General features: G+C 40.3%; 2 protein-coding genes across 3 annotated transcripts; one reads left to right on the top strand and one right to left on the bottom strand.

Moving 5' to 3' along the window:
- Positions 1–3,001: 3,001 nt before the first annotated feature.
- LOC149268105 (uncharacterized) lies at positions 3,002–3,814 on the top strand. The gene is made up of 4 exons (XM_089473033.1): positions 3,002–3,046; positions 3,135–3,174; positions 3,260–3,354; positions 3,408–3,814. The coding sequence occupies exons 1-4, from the start codon at positions 3,017–3,019 to the stop codon at positions 3,741–3,743; spliced, it is 501 nt and encodes a 166-aa protein (XP_089329159.1). The 5' UTR covers positions 3,002–3,016; the 3' UTR covers positions 3,744–3,814.
- A 7,345-nt stretch (positions 3,815–11,159) lies between these two features.
- Positions 11,160–12,059, bottom strand: LOC149268104 (uncharacterized). 2 transcript variants are annotated; one of them, XM_089473031.1, is made up of 4 exons: positions 11,953–12,059; positions 11,825–11,864; positions 11,645–11,739; positions 11,160–11,591 (listed from the first exon to the last, which is right to left on the bottom strand). In XM_089473031.1, exons 1-4 carry the CDS (start codon positions 11,980–11,982, stop codon positions 11,256–11,258), a joined length of 501 nt encoding a protein of 166 aa, XP_089329157.1. In that variant the 5' UTR covers positions 11,983–12,059; the 3' UTR covers positions 11,160–11,255. The 2 variants fall into 2 exon arrangements, with proteins under 2 accessions (XP_089329157.1, XP_089329158.1); XM_089473032.1 differs by having other exon boundaries at positions 11,825–11,875; positions 11,953–12,022.
- Positions 12,060–25,154: the final 13,095 nt, after the last annotated feature.

The following is a 25,154-nucleotide window of genomic DNA, read 5'->3' as shown; positions in this document are numbered from 1 at the left end:
CGTATTTTTACTATGCAAGAGGAGGTTCTCGAGACTTTATCGGACATATCGTATTGTAAATTAATAGTTAGCTATGGATTTGATGGTTCAACAGGCCAAAGCTGCTACAAACAAAAATTTCTATTTGACGAACCTACTTCTCTGGACCATTCTTTGTTTGTAACAACAATCATTCCGTTGAAACTCATTGATGAATTGGAACGAGTAATATGGATTAATAGGACACCCCAGTCTGTTAGATTCTGTCGGCCGTTAAAACTAGAATTTGCCAAGGAAAGCTCGGACCTTATTCTTAATGAAAAATCCAATTTGGTCAACCAGATTACAAATCTTGAAGATCATTTGTATATTTACAAAAACAAAATAGTGCATACCAAATACGATATGCATTGCACACTTATTGATGGGAAAGTCCTAAACATTTTGACTGGGATCAACTCATGCCAGTCCTGTTCTTTCTGTGGAGCCAAGCCGACTCAAGTATTGCATACTAAAAATATTAACTCGTCAATCTTTAATGTTAAAAGCGAGAATTTACAGTATGGAATTAGCCCACTTCACGCGTGGATTAGATTTTTTGAATTTGCTTTAAATGCTTCCTATAGAATTCATATAAAAACGTGGTACGTTAAAAGTATGGACAAAGAGCTTGTACCGTTACGCAAGCAACACATTCAGGAAAGCTTGTGGTCAGAATTAGGTCTTAATGTAAGTAAGCCAAAACAGAACGGCAGTGGTAGTACCAATGATGGCAATACTGCTAGGAGAGCTTTTTCTAATACTAAACTGTTTTCAGATATTTTAAAAATTGATTATGAAATTATAAAGAATTTTTATATGATATTAATTGCAATATCTTCCGAATTTAAAATTAATGTCGAAAAATTTAAAGACTTCTGAGCCCACACTTTCGAGCTTTACATGAAATTGTATGATTGGTACCCAATGTCACCGACAGTACACAAAGTATTGGTACACGGATACCAAATAATGAATAAATGCATTGTTCCTGTCGGAGTGCTTGAAGACAACGCATCTGAAGCCAGAAATAAACAAGTAAGAAAGCTCTAGTCGAGACTGCTCGACTACGAGATCCCCTGAACCCTTGGAGCAATAGATATTTCAATAATTTTTCACACACACACACAGGCACGTACGCACACACAGGCACACATACACACACACGCATACAGACACACATACACACACACACACATACACACACAAACGCATCCACACACACATACACACACACATACACAAACACATACACACACAAGCACCCACGCATAAACACGCATGGGCTGCAGTGTGCGCTTACTATGAGAACTTAATAGTTTAATAACTTTTTTTATGGATGTACGATCTTCATGAAACTTTCAGATTATGATTATAACATGAATATGCATGTAATTGCCAAAGCACAAGTCTCTAGTGTTTGAAATACGCTTTTTACAAAAGTGAGGATGAGGGGGTGAATTGAGAGGTGGGGGGTACATTTTAACAAAAATCGAAATTGTATGAATTGCATATAAGCATACATTAAAAATTTGGAGACTCTAGCAATAAAGGTGTAGAAGATATAATTTTATAACTGGTTTTCGATAAGGTTTTTTATCGATAAAAAAAGATCGGGATGAGTTATCGATTTTTAATGATAAACTTGATATGCGCGCTGTAATTACGGACATTCTAAAAAAAATTTGAAGTCTCTAGCTTTTATATCTTCTGAAATCGACGCGTTCATACATACGGACAGACGGACAGACGGACGGACGGACAGACGGATAGACAGACGGACAGGGCCAAATCAACTCAGCTCGTCGCCCTGATCAAGAATATATATACTTTGTGGGGTCTGCCACGCCTCCTTCCGCCTGTTACATACATTTCAACAAAACCATTATACCCTGATTTCCCATTGAAAATGGGTTCAGGGTATAAATATACAAGAATGACAGAAGATCTCATGCAAGAAAATGCAGCAGATTGAATAACATAACCGATGTTTTCAACAGAGCATTAGACTCGTCGGATCCTCTATTATCAAGCCTCTGCCTAAATGAACGGCAAAAATTAAATAAAGCAAGTAAGAAGGCTCCAGTCGAGACTGCTCGACTAGGAGATACCCTGAACCCTCTATGCTGATATTCTAATTATTCTGCACCTCTTTTATGCACACATACATACACATGCATCCACACGCACGCATAAGCCTGCGCTCTGCCAACTGCGCAGTAAGCAGCGACTGCGCTTGGGCTGCGCTGCAGTGTGGGCGATATTATACGAATTTATATGTCGAATAATTTCTTTTGTAGACATACGATCTTAATGAAACTTTCAAAGCGTAATCATATGGCTGAAATGTGTGTACATTTCAAAGCACAAGTCTCTAGTACTTGTTTTTCAGATTGGGGGCGAAAGGGGCGTGGTATCCAAAATCTGTAAACTACAAAATCTTTGTATCCATTAACTTTATATACAACGCAAATTTGAAGTCTCCAGGTCTAAAAGTGTTCAAATTAGGCTGAAAAAACAATGTAGATTTTTCGATTATTCTCGATAAAAAAGTTATTGGACGAGTTATCGAAAAAATAATATAAACTTGTACTGCCTATGGTATACACGAGTATGCATGCCAAATTTCAGCTCTCTAGCTCTTATATCTTCTGAGATCCTTTTGCTCATACGGACGGACGGACAGACGGACAGGGCTATATCGACTCAGCTCGTCATCCTGATCAAGAATATATATACTTTATGGGGTCTGCGATGATTCCTTCTGCCTGTTACATACTTTTCACAAAACCATTATACCCTGACTTCCCATTTTCAATGGGTTCAGGGTATAAAAATCGAACTAGTTCTTTTAAAATCCGATAACGAAATATGTTCGTGCCTTGCTCAGCATCAAACAATTTAGTAGTCTGCGTGGTTGATGTCACACTTGTATGTCAACTCAAATATGCTGATATAGCTTCAAATATCTTGTAAAAATTAACCGTCTTACAATAAAATGGGAAGACGAAATTTAAAAGCTCAATTGGTAATTTTTTATATTTTTTACATTTTTACATTTTCGAATATTAACTAAATGTAAATTAATTAATTAATTTAAATGAGAATTAATTTAGATACTCGGCGGAAGGGTTTCTCCCGCCAAGAATATGCAACGTAAGTGTTAAATTTAGATATTTAATTAATATGTATACATATATATAATATATGGATACATTTTACATATTTTGTCTTCCAACAGCGGTTTCTGCTGCCAGTGCTACTAGCGCTGCTGCGGCTCCATTTATTGCAGGAGCAGTTTCCGAACCACCAGAACGTACTCTACCGCGTCGGCGGGTAAGTTTTCCTTTTTGTGTCAATGCGCCAGCTACCATTGATTCTTATTGCAGGGACGTCCACGTAACAGTCAGTTGAACTCGGTGGTTATGGGAGAAGACAGTGTCAATAACACGAATGTCACAATAAAAGTAATGCTGCGTTCTATAAAGCAACACAAGAAGCTTGTTGCCACTGTCAATAATGGCTTTGCACGCGGTCTCAAGCCAGACATTATCTTAGCCGCATTTCCTTACGAAAATGATTTAATGTTTGCGCTAAAATTTAAGAAACGTAAGCTGCCAGAATTGATAACTGCCCAGCAGTTGAAGGTGCTTGACATAAGTCTGCTAATTCAATATTACGTAATCAATCTACGTTATCCACATAATGAGAAGCCTACGATGTAATATTGTTTAAATTGGCTTTAATTATTGCCCGAAAAATCGCCGACTAACAGTTACATTGACCACCTCTAGCAGCCACCCCAGTGCTTGAAAAAAGAACAAGTAAGAAAACTCTAGTCGAGACTCTCGACTAGAACCCAGGAACCCAACAAATAAAAATGCCCATTTAGTATGGCTGAAATTTCAATTTCGATGTATTTAAAAATATAAATAAAATACCAAACTCATTTAATAAAATATAAAAATATTTCGAAACAATTAAATAAGTTAACATCAGTTGCATCGATCGGGATTCGAACCGCGACTTCTCGATCGGGCGTTATGTAGCTAACACACTACGCCACCCCACTTCTGCTAGTGGCGCTGGCAAAACTCAAATAGATTCATTGCTGCTTTTTATTAATTTTTGACTGAACGGAATTTAATGAAACTTTCAGCATATGATCTACATACTATATTGAATATTTGAGAAATTAAAAAAAAAGAGAAATCATTCACAATTACCTATATTGGCATCTGATTTGAACTTGAATGTTTTTACTCGATAAAAACATAACGGGATGATTTATCGAATTTTAAAAGCAAACTCGACGTCCGCGCTGTATATACGGTCATTTAAAAACAAGTAAGAAAGCTCTAGTCGAGACTACTCGACTACGAGATCCCCTGAACCCTTGGAGTAATAGCTCTTTCAATAATTTTTCGCGTCTTTCAGCTTACACAAGAAACACGCACACACACACACGCACGTACGCACACACAGGCATACATACACACACACGCACGTACGCACACACAGGCATACATACACACACACGCATACAGACACAAACGCATACACACACACGCATACTGACACAAACGCATACACACTCACATACACACACACATACATAAACACATACATACACATACACAAACACATACACACACATACACACGCATGGGCTGCAGTGTGCGCTTACTATAAGAACTTAATTGTTTAATAACTTATGGACGTACGATCTTCATGAAACTTTCAGATTATGATTACAACATGAATATGCATGTAATTGCCAAAGCACAAGTCTCTAGTATTTGAAATACGCTTTTTACAAAAGTAAGGGTGAGGGGGTGAATTTAAGGGTGGGGGGTAAATTTTACCAAAAAGCGAAATTGTATAAATTGCATATAAGCATACCTTAAAAATTTGGAGACTCTAGCAATGAAGGTGTAGAAGATATAATTTTACAACTAGTTTTCGATAAGGTTTTTTATCGATAAAAAAAGATCGGGATGAGTTATCGATTTTTAATGATAAACTTGATATGCGCGCTGTAATTACGGACATTTAAAAAAAATTTGAAGTCTCTAGCTTTTATATCTTCTGAAATCGACGCGTTCATACATACGGACAGACGGACGGACGGACAGACGGGCAAACAGACGGACAGGGCCAAATCAACTCAGCTCGTCGCCCTGATCAAGAATATATATACTTTGTGGGGTCTGCCACGCCTCCTTCTGCCTGTTACATACATTTCAACAAAACCATTATACCCTGATTTCCAATTGAAAATGGGTTCAGGGTATAAAAAGGAATATTCCGAATGAAGTCGTTGCACTATTTGAATCTCCCGAACATATTTTGAAAAATCATGAAGGTGATTCAAGTGACGAATGGACAGAAGACGAGGATATTGCATTTGATATTGAATTAGAAGAAGAATGTGACTAATTTGATTTCAATAATATGAAAATATGAAAAGAACTCTCAAATTCATAATAACGGCAAAAAATATCAAGGAACAAAATTATAGGGGTCAAATCAGAGTCAAATTGAAAAACCCAAAAAAATCCGAAATTAAATTAAAGTCTGACGAGCATCCACAAAAAATTTCATATCTCTAGCTCATTATTTGGAATTAATGCCAAAAAATGGGATTTTTTCCCATAGTGCTTTGTATGACTTTTGGCCTCTTCCTTTGGAACATCTAATTTGGAAAGGTCCAGCGTAATCAATACCAGTGTTTTGGAACGGGTAATCGCCTGTTACTCGATAAACAGGTAATTTTCCCATTAACTGACTGGCCATTTCCTGTTTGTACCTGATGCAGGTAACGCATTCGCGTAAATATTTCTTTAATGTGTTCCCTTTGAATGAGGTTTCTCATTAGCTCCAGTCCGCCATGTAAAGTTTTCTTATGTGCGTTGTTTATGATTACCCAAGAAAGATGTGATTTTCTAACTACAATGGGGTGCTTCACATTATATGGTACCAACGCACTTTGGAGACGGCCTCCCACATGTAAGACTCCATTAGCATCCAGAAACGGGTTGTATTTTACTCTTAGCTTCCAGAGGTTTTCCTGCTTTGAGTAAGTTTATTTCATGTCCAAAATCAAGTTGTTGTTGCAATTTTACGACGAGTGTTTTGGCTTGCTTTAGTTCTTCGACAGTTAGGTATGTCGGCTGCTGCTTCTTTCCTCTTGATTTTGCAATAAAGCGTAATATGTATGCCATCACACGTATTAACTTATTTGTTGATGAGAATTTTATTAATAGTGGGCTCAGGTAGTTTTCCTTTGTTTTTATAGTTGCTACTTTAACAGTTTCTGGCTCTTCAAATTGTGGCCATTGATGTGGTTGTTTTGTCATTCAACCCTTTCCACCATATGTCGCATGTTGCTAAGTGTTCCGGAGCGATTCCTCTTGAGGCAACATCTGCTGGTTTGTCTACCAATTTCACGTATTTCCATTCGACGTGCGGCAATCTTTTGTTTATCTCGTCTACTCTAGTTTTGACGAACTCATCTTTGCTACGATTGTTGTTTATCCAAGCTAGCGCAATTTGTGCATCACTCCATGCTATCGTTTTGATATTATTTCCTACTATTGCTTGAATTTTTGTTAATAGTTTGCATAGTATATGAGCTGCACATAGCTCTAGTTTGGGAATTGTCTTCTTGTTTTTTATTGGGTTCACTTTGCTTTTTGCAGCTAGTAAAGTGATTTTGTCTTCGACCTTTGTATACACCACCGCTGCATACGCTTTTTCTGATGCATCATAAAATGCAAAATCACAGTGGATCGAAAATTCACGTTTGACAAAATTAGACGTTTTGTAATGCGTCCTAATTTTGGGGAAACGCCAACAAATGTAAAGACATCCTTTTTGGGGTCCCATTGTAGGCCAAGGGTTTTGACTGACTTGTCCTTGTTTATGATTATTTTTTCGGTTGTTGTCACCATTTTAAAATACAGCAATGATTCTGTCATCATTTGACACCCATTTTCTTAGATGCATGCCTGCCTTTTCCATGATACTCAAGAGTGCTGTTTGAGTGTTGATGCAGTCCTCTATCGAGTCGCCACCAGTAATGAGGTCGCCCATGTAGAAATCTTTTTTATACCCTGAACCCATTTTCAATGGGAAATCAGGGTATAATGGTTTTGTTGAAATGTATGTAACAGGCAGAAGGAGGCGTGGCAGACCCCACAAAGTATATATATTCTTGATCAGGGTGACGAGCTGAGTTGATTTGGCCCTGTCCGTCTGTCTGTCCGTCTGTCCGTCTGTCCGTATGTATGAACGCGTCGATTTCAGAAGATATAAGAGCTAGAGACTTCAAATTTTTTTTAAAATGTCCGTAATTACAGCGCGCATATCAAGTTTATCATTAAAATTCGATAACTCATCCCGATATTTTTTTATCGATAAAAAACCTTATCGAAAACCAGCTATAAAATTATATCTTCTACACCTTTATTGCTAGAGTCTCCAAATTTTGAATGTATGCTTACATGCAATTTTTACAATTTCGGTTTTTGTTAAAATTTACCCCCCACCCTTAAATTCACCCCCTCACCCTCACTTTTGTAAAAAGCGTATTTCAAATACTAGAGACTTGTGCTTTGGCAATTACATGCATATCCATGTTATAATCATAATCTGAAAGTTTCATGAAGATCGTACGTCCATAAAAAAAGTTATTAAACAATTAAGTTCTCATAGTAAGCGCACACTGCAGCCCATGCGTGTTTATGCGTGGGTGCTTGTGTGTGTATGTGTTTGTGTATGTGTGTGTATGTGTTTGTGTATGTGTGTGCCATGTGTGCCACACATGGCAGAGCAAAGCGGAGACACAATTAGCACACACACACGTACAAGAATAAAAATGCAAATATAAATATGTGAAAATAAATATATAATAAATATATGCAGTGTATAAATATATAAGGATTTAAAATAAATTATAATAAAACGACAAGAATATGTTTTTTGTTTTATATTTATTTACTTTAATATATGTGTCTTGTGTTGATTGTACATACAGATGTGCATATGTATATGGGTATGTATATGCAGTGGGAGTCTGTATGTACGTACATATATTGCGATGAAATCGCAATTGAATATGTGCAATCGGAGAATTATGAGTGGAATTGAATTGCGACAAGACACAAAGGATATTGTGTGTTATGTTGTGTTGTGTTAGTCTTAGCAAGACGGAAAGATTCGGAATTGAATATACAACGGACTTGAAGGTTAATGCATACATACATATATGTATGTATGTATGGCTCTGGATTTCACGTATCTGAATATATAAGAATATATATATTCAGATTTGTGTCTAATATATAAGAATATATATATTAGTGGGATGCAACTTGCACAAAGTACAAATATATATGGCGGAAATGTCGTATAACAAATGCCGGTATGCACTGACCTATGCAAGTTGCAGTGAGACGAAAAGCAATCAATTACTTATCTCAGAACTCCTAAGAATCGCTGGTGGATGTGTTGATGATATCCGGCTCGAAGGACCAAATGTTGTAGTGTGGAGTCGCGATAAGTGAGGACACGTGGGTTTGATTTTTAAAAATTATTTATTTAAATGTAGAAAATGGTGCCGCTCCAAAAATGGCGATGTTGTATATTCACATTCACAATTAAAAGTAAAGAGTAGAAGGTAATAGTACTTGGCGGAGGGCCCAGCACTGAGAGCAAGCGATTATGCTATTAACAGAAGCTGTTAATAGCATAACCGGGATCTGTGGGGGAGGAGCAATCCTGTTAATGGGATCTGGCATTAACAGTGTATGTGTGTGTATGTGTTTGTGTATGTGTGTGTGTGTATGTGTATGTATGCGTTTGTGTGTGTGTGTATGTGAGTCTGTATGCGTGTGTGTGTATGTATGCCTGTGTGTGCGTACGTGCCTGTGTGTGTGTGTGTGCGTGTTTCTTGTGTAAGCTGAAAGACGCGAAAAATTATTGAAATATCTATTGCTCCAAGGGTTCAGGGGATCTCGTAGTCGAGCAGTCTCGACTAGAGCTTTCTTACTTGTTTATTGTTCTCATTAGCTGATTGTTTCCTTGGCAGTGTTGGTTTGCTAATTCCTGAAGACAGCGAACAGCTAAGAATGGTGCGGCCGATGTCCCGTATGTTACTGTAGTTAACTTGTACTCTTTTATTGGCATTTTTGGGTCGCCTCTCCAGAGGATGTATTGATATTCCTGATCAGCTTTGGCGACCTTAATCTGGCGGTACATTTTCTCGATGTCGGCTGTCATCACATACTTCCATTGTCACCATTTGATTAAAATATCGAAGATATCCTTTTGTATTTTGGGGCCGACTAGCATCACATCATTTAAACTTAATCCATTAGAAGTCTTTGCTGAGGCGTCGAACACTAATCTTAACTTAGTTGTAAGGCTGTTTGGTCTGATTACAGCTTGATGTGGCATTTAGTATTTGCCTTTGCCAATTGTGTCTACAGGTTCCATATGACCTAGCTTCAGGTATTGCTCCATGAAGTCCTTATATTCTGTGAATAATTGTGGATGCTTTTTGAATTTTTTCTCCATTTGCATTAGTCTAGCCATAGCTTGCTTACGCGAGTTTCCTAACTCGTGGTCTTTTTTGAATGGTATGGACACCACTAGCCGGCCTTCCTCGTCTCTTGTTGTTGTTTCCGGGAATTTTTTCTCGCAATCATTGTTTTCTTCCGGATCGCTTGAGTTACTTTCAAGCTCCCAGAAGCGTTCGAGGTCATCCAGGGATATCGTTATTGTTGCGCTGATCACCTTGTTGTTTGATGATCTAGCTATGTTGCTAGAAACAATCCATCCAAGTTCAGTTTTCTGTCCCAGTGTTTCGATGATTTTTTTAACGTTTCCCAACATTATTAAGGGAAACAAATCAACACCGATGACAACATCGATTCTGCTGGGCTCGTTGAAGTGTGGGTCCGCTAGCTCGCAGCCCATCCAGTCTTTATTGACATCCATGTCAATTTTCTTGCTCGGTAGAACTCTCTGTAGTTTTGGCATAACAAGTGCCTGCGTTGAAGTTACGAATTTGCTTGACATTCAGCAGACGCTGTTTTTCAGAATTTCAGTATTTTGCGAAATTCCTTGTACTTCCACGCCCCTCTTGATTCGGCGCAGTTTTAGCTGTTGTGCGGCTTCTTCCGATATCAACGTTCTTTGAGAGCCTCCATCGATGAAGGCCCTTAGCTGCTCGTATTTTCCGGACTTATTTTTGATCCGTATGAGCGCAGTTGCCAACAACATATCTTGTCCGTTGCTTTCTTTGAGAAAGTTGCTGCTGAAGGTCTCGCTTTTATTCGCTTCCTCGTGAAGCAAATTGTTGTGTGGTTTGGTGCAATACTTGCATGCCAAATCCCTTTTGCAATCTTTTATACAATGAGCTCCTAGGCATTTAAAGCATAGAGCATTTTTGGTTACAAACTCCTTGCGTTTTTTAACTGGCTCTGCTTTAAATCTTGAGCATCTTGTTATGTCGTGGCTTTCCAGTTTGCAAAAACGGCATCTTTTGTAGCTCGTTTTCTTTGCTTCAGTAATCGTCTGGGCGGCCCTTTTTATACCCTGAACCCATTGAAAATGGAAAATCAGGGTATAATGGTTTTGTGAAAAGTATGTAACAGGCAGAAGGAATCATCGCAGACCCCACAAAGTATATATATTCTTGATCAGGATGACGAGTTGAGTCGATATAGCCCTGTCCGTCTGTCCGTCCGTCCGTCCGTCCGTATGAGTGCGTCGATTTCAGAAGTTATAAGAGCTAGAAAGCTTAAATTTGGCATGCATACTCGTGAGTACCATACGCAGTACGAGTTTGCTTTATTTTTTCGATAAATCGTCCGATAACTTTTTTATCGAGAATAATCGAAAAATTGATTTTGTTTTTTTTTAGTCTAATTTGAACATTTTTAGACCTGGATGCAACTGATGTTAACTTTTTTAATTGTTTCGAAATATTTTTATATTTTATTAAATGAGTTTGGTATTTTATTTATATTTTTAAATACATCGAAATTGAAATTTCAGCCATACTAAATGGGCATTTTTATTTGTTGGGTTCCTGGGTTCTAGTCGAGCACTCTCGACTAGAGTTTTCTTACTTGTTCTTTTTTCAAGCACTGGGGTGGCTGCTAGAGGTGGTCAATGTAACTGTTAGTCGGCGATTTTTCGGGCAATAATTAAAGCCAATTTAAACAATATTACATCGTAGGCTTCTCATTATGTGGATAACGTAGATTGATTACGTAATATTGAATTAGCAGACTTATGTCAAGCACCTTCAACTGCTGGGCAGTTATCAATTCTGGCAGCTTACGTTTCTTAAATTTTAGCGCAAACATTAAATCATTTTCGTAAGGAAATGCGGCTAAGATAATGTCTGGCTTGAGACCGCGTGCAAAGCCATTATTGACAGTGGCAACAAGCTTCTTGTGTTGCTTTATAGAACGCAGCATTACTTTTATTGTGACATTCGTGTTATTGACACTGTCTTCTCCCATAACCACCGAGTTCAACTGACTGTTACGTGGACGTCCCTGCAATAAGAATCAATGGTAGCTGGCGCATTGACACAAAAAGGAAAACTTACCCGCCGACGCGGTAGAGTACGTTCTGGTGGTTCGGAAACTGCTCCTGCAATAAATGGAGCCGCAGCAGCGCTAGTAGCACTGGCAGCAGAAACCGCTGTTGGAAGACAAAATATGTAAAATGTATCCATATATTATATATATGTATACATATTAATTAAATATCTAAATTTAACACTTACGTTGCATATTCTTGGCGGGAGAAACCCTTCCGTCGAGTATCTAAATTAATTCTCATTTAAATTAATTAATTAATTTACATTTAGTTAATATTCGAAAATGTAAAAATGTAAAAAATATAAAAAATTACCAATTGAGCTTTTAAATTTCGTCTTCCCATTTTATTGTAAGACGGTTAATTTTTACAAGATATTTGAAGCTATATCAGCATATTTGAGTTGACATACAAGTGTGACATCAACCACGCAGACTACTAAATTGTTTGATGCTGAGCAAGGCACGAACATATTTCGTTATCGGATTTTAAAAGAACTAGTTCGATTTTTATACTCATTCACGAAAGTGAATCAGTATATTGGTTTTGTGCAATGTCCGTCTTGCTGTCCGTCCGTCTGTCCGTCTGTCCGTCTGTCCGTATGAACGCAATCTATTTCGGCGCTATTGAAGCTAGAGACTTGAAATTTGGAACACATACTCGTGTATATCTCCGATTTATAAAGTGTTAAAATTTTCCCGATCCGCCCACTAGGGGCGTGGCAAATCGGAAAATGCATTTTCCGATATACCAGAAATCATGTTTGTTGAAGAGCTAGAAAGCTGAAACTTGGTATGTAGGTCCGCGTTGACCTCCCAAGATCACGAGCTATGGCGGATATATCTACGCCCATTGGGGGCGTGGCAAATCGGATAAAACTGTATCTCCTAAAGTTGTAAACCTAGAATGCTGAAATTTTGCACGTCAGCTAATGGTATGATTCTATAAAGTCTGAAGATAAATTATAAGTCTACGCCCGTTGGGGGCGTGGCAAATCGGACCTGAAGATATAGTGATTTTTTAAATTCTCCTATATTTTGGACACTATTGATGGCAGAGACCTCAAATTTTGTATATATACTCGGACTGATCACCCAAGACCAAAAAGTTTTGTCGGATATATGTCCGCCCACAGGGGGCGTGGCAAACCGCAAAAGTTTATATCTCCTAAAGTATAATAGCTAGAAGCTTCAAATTTGGATAGTTGAGTTACTGGTAGCCTCCTCTATCGATTCCCCAAAAATAATTTTTACGCCTCTTTAGGGGCATGGCATATCGAAAAATACCCTGTAATTTTCACATTTTTTTAGGGTAAGCATTCAAACTTTGCAGTTAGGGTAACGTTATCTCATTCTAAAAACTGACCAAAAATGAGGTGTCTACGCCCAGTTGGGGCGTGGCAAATCGGAAAAACCTGTATATTCTACAGTATTAGAACGAAACTTAACTACTAAATTGTTGATGGGATGTGAATGAGTATTCCGCAGTCGGTAACGCCCGACTGCAACGTTCTTACTTGTTATACCCTGAACCCATTGAAAATGGGAAGTCAGGGTATAATGGTTTTGTGAAAAGTATGTAACAGGCAGAAGGAATCATCGCAGACCCCATAAAGTATATATATTCTTGATCAGGATGGCGAGCTGAGTCGATATAGCCCAGTCCGTCTGTCCGTCCGTCCGTATGACCAAAAGGATCTCAGAAGATATAAGAGCTAGAGAGCTGAAATTTGGCATGCATACTCGTGTATACCATAGGCAGAACAAGTTTATCTTATTTTTTCGATAACTCGTCCAATAACTTTTTTATCGAGAATAATCGAAAAATCGACATTGTTTTTTCAGCCTAATTTGAACACTTTTAGACCTGGAGACTTCAAATTTGCGTTGTATATAAAGTTAATAGATACAAAGATTTTGTAGTTTACAGATTTTGGATACCACGCCCCTTTCGCCCCCAATCTGAAAAACAAGTACTAGAGACTTGTGCTTTGAAATGTACACACATTTCAGCCATATGATTACGCTTTGAAAGTTTCATTAAGATCGTATGTCTACAAAAGAAATTATTCGACAAATAAATTCGTATAATATCGCCCACACTGCAGCGCAGCCCAAGCGCAGTCGCTGCTTACTGCGCAGTTGGCAGAGCGCAGGCTTATGCGTGCGTGTGGATGCATGTGTATGTATGTGTACATAAAAGAGGTGCAGAATAATTAGAATATCAGCATAGAGGGTTCAGGGTATCTCCTAGTCGAGCAGTCTCGACTGGAGCCTTCTTACTTGTTTGTACTGCGTCTATTGAATTGTATAGTTGATTAACAAACTCCAGTACATTTTGTAAGGATTGAATTTCTCTAGCCCTCTTTACATGTTGCTCGTAAAGTTGTAGGACTTCAGTTGAGAACCTTCTTAGCAAAATTTGAGCGATTAGTACATCAGCATCGTTATCAATTCGGGCTACTTCTTTAACGATGTGAATATCATTTGCTGCATCCAAGAATCGGCGGATCCTGCTTTCATCATCGTTTTCCAGCAGTTCCATGTCCACTAGCTGGTTAACGGCGTTTGCCAATAACTTGCGCTTATTTTCATAGCGCTTACATATAAGTTCCCACGCCGAATTGTAGCTAGCAGCTGATCCACTTAACAAATGGCTCACTACCATTTGGGCATCTCCTTTGAGGCATGATTTCAGGTAGTTCAGCTTCCTTGTGTCGCTGATATATATACTGGACTGCCAACGCATTCTTTTCAGCTATGGCCTTTAGAATGGTGTCATACAAGTTTGATTGCTTCTTTAGCACTTCAATGGCCTTGTCTGACAGCATCTTGTTGCGGCTGTTGTAGTTTTTTGCATATTTTTTGTTGATTTGCTTTTTGGCTTAACCCGTTGGAGGTATTTTTGTTTTGATCGCCTTGTTGATCTTGCTGTGCCTCGACTCACAGCGTGGATTGGTAAGCCAAAGAAGAAATCACTTTTCTTATTTAACAAAATAAGTTTTCACTTTAATATACACTTGTTACAACTTTCGATATTTAGTAGTCTTGTGGTACGGATCGAAGGACCATGAACGAATACACATTACTATGTTGGTGTTTAGTTTCGTATTGAATCTTTATTCTGCTGGGCCCGGGTTTTTATACCCAGACTCATGTATAATTTCAACCATTAAATCTAGTGCTTCTATTGCTGAGTGTGTACGAATTTAAGCCACGTACATTTTGATAGATCAGAGACAGCTGAGAAGAAGATTGTAAATTATTTAGTTTTTTGGCACAATGTTAGATGAAGATTGCACCGAAGGTAAATTTTCTGAAATAGGAGTCGATCTGTTACGATTTTTAGGTTTGAACTCATGAACAACAACATGAGGTGGCCACAAATTAGGATCACATAAAGTTTTAAAATATTCTACCGGCACACTAATCTTGAAAGAAGCAATTTCTTGCCGAGTTGCAAAACTAAACTTCGATATAAAAACATTAGCCGAAGTCTTGCTTGCAATAAAAGCAGATACTGCCTCACATGTAGTGTCAGATGAAAGCCTAGATAAAAATACTTGCTTTCGAGGAGAGACGACAGATAAGGTGATGCCCAGAGTGACTGACTTATTGTTACTCTTTGTTTGAGCAACAAAACAGAAGCGCAAGGTGAGGGAGGAGCAAGCGAATTAGGTGACGGTACTATTACGGAAGGAGTTACCCACAACAAAGGAGTCTCCAATTGAAAGAGCGGACTTTCAAAGCGATACTGATAATATTTCTTCAGCAGCAGCCATGTCACTGGTCAACTGCATACAAATCTTCTTCAGTTTTAAAAATTGAGCGCTCGCAGCACTATACATTTTAGAAAAGTTTATCTGTTTATCCAAGAAAGTTGGACAAGACCAGCGTAGGTCTCCACTACCAGCTTTAGTAGTGGACATAATCTTGTCATATTCACGCCCAGTAAGACCTGCACACTTAGTATGCATCATGTTATCACACAGCCAGCAACTTATGAATTGCGCTTGTGCAGAATCAACTGCCTGCCTGAAAGTGCAAGCTTTTTTGCAGCAACTCATATTGGCAATTGGGATCGATCACAAAATTACTGAATGTAAACAGAAATGTAAAAACAAAGAGAGGTATAAATGTGTTGAAAGCGAGTCCAACAACAAACAGCCGTTACAGAGCGCAACGAAAATATATGTTGAGAGAGCGAGTCAACAACAAAAACAGCCGTTACAGAGCGGATCAAAAGTCACAGCATGAGGGTATACATACTTGCACAGCACGAAAGTCAAAGATTCGAGAGAGGCAAATACAACAACAGTAGATAGTGAGTGCAATTATGCACATACTCACACTAACAAACTTAGAAAAAGTGAACTGGGGAGAGCGCCAACAAATAGAAACACTAAAGCAATAATGCAAATAATGAAACTAATGAACCGACGCGTCGCTTTGATCCCTATGAAGCTCCGCAGACTTTTATCTTACCCTAACCTCCGCTCGTCAAGGTGACCCTTGCTGGCGTGAAGTTAGGGTATCTAAGAAAAAGAATGGACGAAAGTCCACTGAAAGGCAAAATTTTGATTTAATTGTTATTGTTTTAAAATTATATAGATTTATATGTATAATTAAGTAGTTTTTAATTTTAAGTACAAAAATGATTTTTCTTTAACCAAAAAAAAAAATTTGTATAGGGCCCCATTCCAGCTTTCAAGCCTCTCTCTCTCCCTTTTTGGAAAGTACGAAATAAAGCTGGGTACAGTTTGCCAGCTGTGTTCCAAAGCTTTTAAGGTTACGTTGAAAGCTCGATCACGAAAGCTTAGATTTCGAAAGCTCAGCTTAGCATTGCAGTGCAGGCGACAAACTTGTCGGAAACAGTATGCACTGCAATTACCCACTCTATATATATGCATGCAATGACGATTACAACAGATTGATTAACTGGAAGTGAAAACATGGAGTGCAAGGTTGATCCGCCTACCCCAAACGCATCTTTTCCTGTAGGCGCATACAGTATAATTTTATTTGTTGGATGACTTCCTGGCTTGCTATTGTACATTACTAATAATGACTGATATATAGCTAATATAAGCCGACATTTTTTGACACCTGCAACGCCTCCAACAAATTCATAAATCACAGAATTTGTTTTGGCATCGTGCAAAACATGAGTAAAATATGTCTTTTGTTTCAAATTAAGCGACCTGACAATATCGGACAGCCTTTCAGGCGAAACTAAAGGTGGAAGTTTAATGACCTGTACATTATTATCTCCTAAGTCTATAATTTCATCACTTTCATTAATGTGTAAAACATTTAATTGTGAATTAATTTCGGACAATCCCAATACCCTAAATCTGTCGACTACGATTTGATTTTCCATAGGTTTCCTCATTTTCGTCCCTTTGCAGTTCACTATCATCTAAAGAATTGTACTTTCTACGATTGATATCAATAGCTTGTAGGTGTCATCGTTTGTTGCATTAATATAGCTGATTGCATCTTGAGGAAGTTGTCGATCGCTTCATTGCTGCCGAGGCCGAAACCTCCAAGTGATAGACGTCCTTCTTTTGATGCAGATGCCTTATTGTGCCCATTGTTTCGCTTGTAGTGGTTTTGGTTTTTTCTTTTAATATGTTGCTGCTACTGCCAATTGAACTTGCAGCTTTAATCTCCATTGTTGGTGGCGCTGCAGTGGTCATCACTGGAGAGTTTGAGTCGGTATTGTCGCTTTTCTCTTCAGCTGCACTTCCAGTCGCTGTTGCAGCCTCCGTTTGCTCTTCCGTCGTGCTGCCAACTGTGGAAATATCATCCATCGGTCGAACTTCCAATTGGATATCTGTTGATGTATCTTTATTTATATTTCCTCTCACGTAGAGGCTTGCCGGCGGGTTGTAATCCCACTTTTTGAACACTATTGCATCCAAAGCAGCCTGATATGCGGCCATCTCATCAGTTGTGACGTTGTCATTGTTATTGGAGGGACTCACGAGCTTGCGGATATTGCTTTCATCATTATCCTTCAGCAGTTCCATGTCCACAGGCGAATAACGTTTGTAGCGCTTGCATAAACAGTCCCACGCTGATTTGTAGTTACCCACTCCAATTAATTAAGGCTTATAACTTGTTGACCTTCTCCTTTGAGATACATATCAATTTCGTCTTGTCGCTGATATCCTTTCTGTTGTGAATTTTACTGGAGAACCGCTCGAAGAACGTCGGCCACGTCCTGGGACTTCGGTTAAAGTATGGAAGTTTCGGTTTCGGTCGTTTCGGAGAGTATTCTTTTATGTTTTGCAAGTCCTCTAATTTTCTTTTCAGTTTATTTAACAGTTCGTCTATGCTGCATTCCAATTCTTCTATTTCATCGCAGCAGGAGGAATGCTCTCCATATCTTGCCTCTAAATCTGCTAGTGCTGACTGGACTTTTTTCCATCTATAACCTGTCTTTATAGGATAGAATATGTTCCTGGATGTTGTGCTCTAAGATGGCAGACTCGTTTGCCATTTCATTCCTTAATCTTAGAGCTTTCCCATCCGCAAGTTTTACCAACTCTTCCATTGGGCTCGAACCACGAAATGAAAGCATTGCTTGCTTTGATGTTTTCAGTCTCGTTTCCCAGCTATAAAGTTGGTTTGTGTCTATGGCGTGGTCGGCAACTTCGACTTTCATAAACTCTTCCATCATATATTTCTCTTTAAATATTGATGGTTGACGACATAGTTGTTTGTTTATTGTAGATCCATTGGCTTATCTCGTTGGAGGTTTTTTTGTTTTGATCACCAGGTTGATCTTGCTGTGCCTTGACTTACAGCTGGGGTTGGTAAGCCAATGCACAAATCTATAATACTTTAGCACTTCACTTTGTACTAAGCACAAACATTTTTCCTTGTGGATTGACTTGAAGTACTAAAAGGTTCGAAGGACCATGAACGAATACACTTGACTATGATGGTGTTTAGTTGCGTATTTATAGAGTCCGTACATGTGACCCTTATCTTTTCCCACCTACCTGCTAGTCGCTGAGTGCGCCGGAGGCATGTATACGATCTTCGTATATTCATATGTTCATACCTGAACATTTTTATACCCTGAACCTATTTTCAATGGGAAATCCGGGTATAATGGTTTTGTTAAAAATATGTAACAGGCAGAAGGAGACGTGGCAGACCCCACAAAGTATATATATTCTTCATCAGGGCGAGCTAAGTCGATTTGGCCCTGTCTGTCTGGCTGTCCGTCCGTCCGTATGTATGAACGCGCCGATCTCAGAAGATATAAGAGCTAGAGACTTGAAATTTTTATTTTTCCTAGGTCCGGGATTATCACGCGCATATCAAGTTTTTCTTTATATATCGATAACTACACCCGATATTTTATTATCGATCAAAAACCTTATCGAAAGCTAGTTATTTAATTATATCTCCTACACCTTTAGAGCTAGAGCTTGGAAATTTTAAATGTAGACTTTTAAGTATTTTATATAATTTGGATTTTTGTTTACCTCCCACTCTTATATCCACCCCCTCACCCTCACCTCTGTAAAAGACGTGTTCGGCGCTTTCTTATTCTTTAGGGAGAGAGCCGCAATCTTGAGTTCTTCCTCGGTGAAATTTGAGACTGAACCATCGAACTCTACCATCGCACATGCGTCTCGTGGATGGGTGTTGGAAATAGTGTTTCCACTATGTGATCGTTTCATCATCCACGCTTGGCACTGCTCCGTAGTTTCTCAGCTTCTTCATGACTATCTTGTAGCCAAGTCCCCAAGGATCTTTATTTATATCTTTGCACTTGTCATGCTTACTGCGTGTGATAGCAATCGACCGTTTTTTTCTCGCAATCTTAGCTGCTAACGCTTCCGTCATAAAATTTCCAGAGTGTCGTGCTCTTGTTAATCTTCTTCTTACTGTATGCATACTTTCCTTTTTTCTGCAATATCGTGGTTCCACCAGTACGCATGTCATCTACCTCAGTGGTTGTTGTGCGTTTTTGGCATCGAAACGTTACACGCTCTTTCCATAACTGTTAGGCTTCTTTCGACCACTTGCTTCGAGGTCAATGTGCCGTCGAACTGTCGTTCACGTCTATCTAATTCAGCTAGTAATTTGCCTGTATCCACCTTGCTTATGTCCCATCTGTGGGAAGTCTTTCTTGGGCATGATGGAGGGTCTTGCTGATTGGTATATATATATGATATATACTCGCGATCACTGCCCGTGAAGTCATCGAGTATCTTCCAGTCCTTTATCCGATCTACGATGTGTTCGGATCCAAAGGTTACATCCGGTATTGTGCCTTCATATCCCGGACTATGACCTAGCGGCCATATCCATGATTTTCCGTCCTCTAGAGTTAGTAGAGGACATTCCCCAGTCTACTGCTCGTGCATTGAGATCGCCTGCCACAATGAAGGGCTGCCGTCGATCCACGAGCAGATCCTCGATTGCACCCAGTTTATTCTGGAAGGTGCTTATGTCATCGCTAGGAGTTAGGTAGCAACTGACTACTGCGACTTCTCTGAAGCGTGCGTAGACGTAGCAGTTTCCCATCCTGCTTTCTAGTGGTCATTGTCCACTACTACTGGGGATCCATATGGCAGCAGTCTTAGTGTCATCCTCTAACCAGACACCGGTGTCTTTTCGCTTGTATGGCTCACTGATGATCACTACATCAATAGCATGTTCTACTACTATCTGTGTCAAAAGTGCATCCGCCGTTTTGCTCCGGTGTAGATTACCTTTGAGAATTTTCAACATTTTGCTGTAGTTTGTCGAGTGCTTGGGCATTTTTGCGATCCCGGCATGTGATCAACAGAAGTGCGCCCTGCATCCGTGCAAATGCAGCATTTTGGTGGTTTTGTGCAGTATTTCATCTTGTGACCTGATTCACCACATTTAATGCAGATGCCACCACTACTTCGGTCCGGTCCTGTGCAATTGGTCTGCAGATGACCGACCCCGAAGCATTTGTAGCATCTGCGGATGGGCTAACACATCCTGAGCTCAGCAACGTATCCGCTAATTGGCTTTCTAAAGTTACAAAAGCCCTTACTTGCTCTCGACTGTTTGGGGCAGTGACTTTTATGCGCAAGTCCGCTGATGAATTATCAAGGACTTGTCGCACTAACTCAGCCACCTCAGACTCTAAAGTTAGTGAGTCAAGATCTCGGATCTCCACTATCGCTGTAGGCTTTAACTCGGCTACCGTAGCTGTTTTCTTAACGGTAGCCTTTAGTTTTTCAACCAGCTCCGGTTCTAACTTTTCCCCTTTGCTCAGTTCTACAAGGAGTGCCCCGGATCGGGTTTTCCTTATGCCTCCCATATTTGCCTTTTCGTCCTGTTGGATTGTGCTGCGTATGTTTCGTAAAACATCTACGTAGCTTTGTCCACTTTCAGGTTTTATGAGGACTGTTTCTGTGCGGGGAGGTTTTTTCTTCTCTTTTCTTGTTGGTTGTGCTATTATTTTCGACTTTACTGCGGGTGCCGAAGTAGGCTTTTCCGCTCTTTGTTTCGAAGCCCTTTCTGGTGACTTTTTGCCACAGATTCTGTTGTCCCTTGCAAAGTTTTTTGCCGGACTCAGACTCTAAGGCGCTAGGGGCCTGTCTCTTTTGAATGGTAGGTGTTTCCACCGTTTTCAAGATCCGTGCCTCTCTCTCTGCTGCTGGTTCTAATTGCTTCTGCTTAGTTGCTCCAGCTTCTTCCAGGAGTTCTTGCAGTATCCTAGAATATCGAGCAGTTCGTCTAGGTCGGATACCCCGCTTTTAACATCCAGACTGATGTTTTTTTGCTTAGCGACAGCGGTTTTTATACGCCGCAGCGCCTGGCGACATTTTAAAATGGCATCCTCTTCCTCGGCCCGGAGTTTCAACTGTACTCATGCCTTGGTGATATTACCGCCTCTGCAGTAGTGCTTAGGACGCCTGCTTCCGCGGTGGCGGTTTTTGGAGTTTCCTCCACACTTCTTGTCGCCTGTGCTACAGGGCTCCTTTGCATTTTTGAGCTTTTGCCAAAGTCCAATCTTGGGTCCGTGAAACGGGCCTCACTATCTTCTTGTGGTGTTCCACTGATAATTTTTTTATACCCTGAACCCATTGAAAATGGGAAATCAGGGTATAATGGTTTAGTGAAAAAGTATGTAACGGGCAGAAGGAGGCGTGGCAGACCCCACAAAGTATATATATTCTTGATCAGCGCGATGAGCTGAGTCGTCCGTCCGTCCGTCCGTATGAGTGCGTCGATCTCAGAAGTTATAAGAGCTAGAGAGCATACTCGTGTGTACCATACGCAGTACGAGTTTGTTTATTTTTTCGATAAATTGTCCGATAACTTTTTTATCGAGAATAATCGAAAAATTGATTTTGTTTTTTTTGGCGAAATTTGAACAATTTTAGACCTGGAGCCTTCAAATTTGCGTTGTATATAAAGTTAATCGATACAAAGATTTTGTATCTTACAGATTTTGGATACCACGCCCCCTTCGCCACCAATTTGTAAAAAACGCATTTCAAGTACTAGAGATTTGGGCTTTGGAATGTACACACATATTCACCATATGATTACGCTCTGAAAGTTTCATTAAGATTGTATGTCTACAAAAGAATTTATCCAACAAATAAATTCTCATAATATTGCCCACACTGCAGCGCAGCCCAAGCGCAGTCCCTGCCTACTACGCAGTTAGCAGAGCGCAGGCTTATGCGTGCATGTGTATGTATGTGTGCATAAAAGAAGTGCAGAATGATTAGAATATCAGCTTAGAGGGTTCAGGGTATCTCCTAGTCGAGCAGTCTCGAATAGAGTCTTCTTAAATGCATGTAATTGCCAAAGCACAAGTCTCTAGTAATTTAAATACGCTTTTTACAAAAGTGAGGGTGAGGGGGTGAATTTAGAGGTGGGGGTAAATTTTAACAAAAAACGAAATTGTATAAATTGCATATAAGCACACATTAAAAATTTGGAGACTCTAGCAATAAAGGTGTAGAAGATATAATTTTATAACTGGTTTTCGATAAGGTTTTTTATCGATAAAAAAAGATCGGGATGAGTTATCGATTTTTAATGATAAACTTGATATGCGCGCTGTAATTACGGACATTTAAAAAAAAATTTGAAGTCTCTAGCTCTTATATCTTCTGAAATCGACGCGTTCATACATACGGACAGACGGACAGACAGACGGACAGGGCCAAATCAACTCAGCTCGTCACCCTGATCAAGAATATATATACTTTGTGGGGTCTGCCACGCCTCCTTCTCCCTGTTACATACATTTCAACAAAACCATTATACCCTGATTTCCCATTGAAAATGGGTTCAGGGTATAACAAGTAAGAAAACTCTAGTCGAGACTACTCGACTACGAGATCCCCTGAACCCTTGGAGTTATAGCTATTTCAATAATTTTTCGCGTCTTTCAACTTACACAAGAAACACGCACGCACACACACACACGCACGCACGTACGCACACACAGGCATACATATACATACACACATACACATACATACACACACATACACACACACACACACACGCTCAAGTTGAGTTTAAGTTACTGCGGGCTGTAAACTCAGATTATATTAGTAGCCATTGCCCACTATAGGCTTCACGCCGTGGTAGTCGGAGCAGAAATGGATGCCATGATGGAGGACGAGCTGCAAGCTTTTGCGCGTCGTTCCTCGTTGCAGCGATCGCCGCAGCAACAACAGAGGGCGTTGGCGCAGCCGTCGACTTCTAATCAGGCTCCAGTGGCTGAGTGCCAGGCACCCAAGTCACTAAAAGAAGCGTTAGCTCAAATAGGAGCTACACTAGAGGGTTTGTCTGCCTTATTTGTGGGTCAGCGGCATATAAATGCCTTAATGAGAGAGGAGCTGGCTAGGCTGGTCAGCCTTCACAAGACGGCCGAAGCGTTCTGCAACCGTTCGGTTAAAAACTGTGAGGTGCAGACCACGCCACTCAAAAAAGTAGGCGAAAACGTTAAGGCAGCGAGCATTAGTGCTACAGTAGGTAGCAATACTCCCGAAGCGGTCGAGGAAAGTTGCCTCCGAACAGAGGAAAACTCCCTCAAAAAAGCCGAGGCCCAATAGAAGTGCAGCGAACCCAAAAGAACCAATGGCTCTACGGGCTACAGCTGAAACTGAAACTTCAAACCAAGCCGCTCGACAGACAAACCAGAGCAGCTGGACAGTCGTCAAAGGGCGAAAGCCTATGCAAAAACGTCCCAGGACTGACGCGATTCCGATTTCAGGCGTAGGGGGTTGCAGCTATACGGACATGCTTCGTGTAGTTAAAAGCGACCCAAATTTGAAGCATCTGAGCAGCGACGTTCAAGGCATTAGGAAGACAGCTAAGGGGGACCTTTTATTGCAACTGAGTAGGAAGCCGGAGCATAGCGCTCAGGCTCTGCACGAAGCTGTAGGCAAGGCCTTGGGAGACCGAGCGGTAGTTAAAACACTTACCGAATCGGCTCAAGTTGAGATTCGCGATCTAGATGAGTTAGCGACCAAAGAGGAGATCTTGGAGGCAATTAGGGTGGAGTTGAAGGATAGCTCACTCCCCATTGAGGCTATCAAATCGCTTCGACCAGCATTTGGTGGACAGCAAAGAGCTACTAGAGGTTGCTCTTCCAATTGGGAAAGCTAAAACTCTGCTCGAGCTGTCCAAAATTAGAATAGGATGGGTAGTATGCCGTATCCGAGCCGTGGAACAGCCTAAACGCTGTTTCAAGTGCCTCGATTACGGTCATATGGCAGCAAACTGTCGAAGTGAATGTGACCTAAAGGGCGCCTGTTTCAGGTGTGGAGACATGGGTCACAGTGCAAAAGCATGCACCAAGCCACGAAAATGTAGCCTCTGCATCCGGAAAGGTGAAAAGCAGACGGACCATTCAGCAGGCAGCTTCAAGTGCCCATCCTACCGTGAAGCTGCTCGTAAAATGAAATGTTAAGGTTTTGGCAGCTTAACTTAAATCATTGTGTTGCTGCCCAAGATCTTCTAGAGCAGACCATTAGGGAAAAATGTATAGATGTAGCTTTTCTCAGTGAGCCTCACCACTGTAGAACCAGCTGCCCTAGGACATGGTCAACAGACGTTAATGGCAAAGCTGCGTTGTGGGTATGCGGCAACTCAACGAACGTACTTTCGAATGTTAAGTCATTCAATGGGTTCGTACGTGGCCGATATGGTAGCTTATGGCTTTACAGTTGCTGGCCCCCAGCATGCAGCTCTGTGAATTCACGATGGTGCTCGACGAGCTTGCCGAGGATGCTAGGGGTCGGAAGGCCATTATAGCTGGAGATTTTAACTCCTGGGCGCTAGAATGGGGTAGCCCCACAACAAATGCCAGAGGTCGTATCCTACTGGAGATCTTCGCGACACTAGATGTTGCACTGCTCAACACTGGCCATGAGTACACCTTCAGTCGGGCGGGATACGGGTCTGTTATCGACATTACTTTTGTCACTTCATTCCTCTTTCGGGGAGCAACATGGAACCATTGCGATAGCTATACAGGCAGCG

This window comes from Drosophila arizonae, chromosome X, assembly GCF_054131065.1.
Source record: "Drosophila arizonae isolate 15081-1271.41 chromosome X, UAZ_ARI_1.0, whole genome shotgun sequence".
NCBI lineage: Eukaryota > Metazoa > Arthropoda > Insecta > Diptera > Drosophilidae > Drosophila > Drosophila arizonae.
The sequence above is the reverse complement of the archived record's forward strand: the minus strand, read 5'-3'. Positions and strand labels throughout refer to the sequence as shown.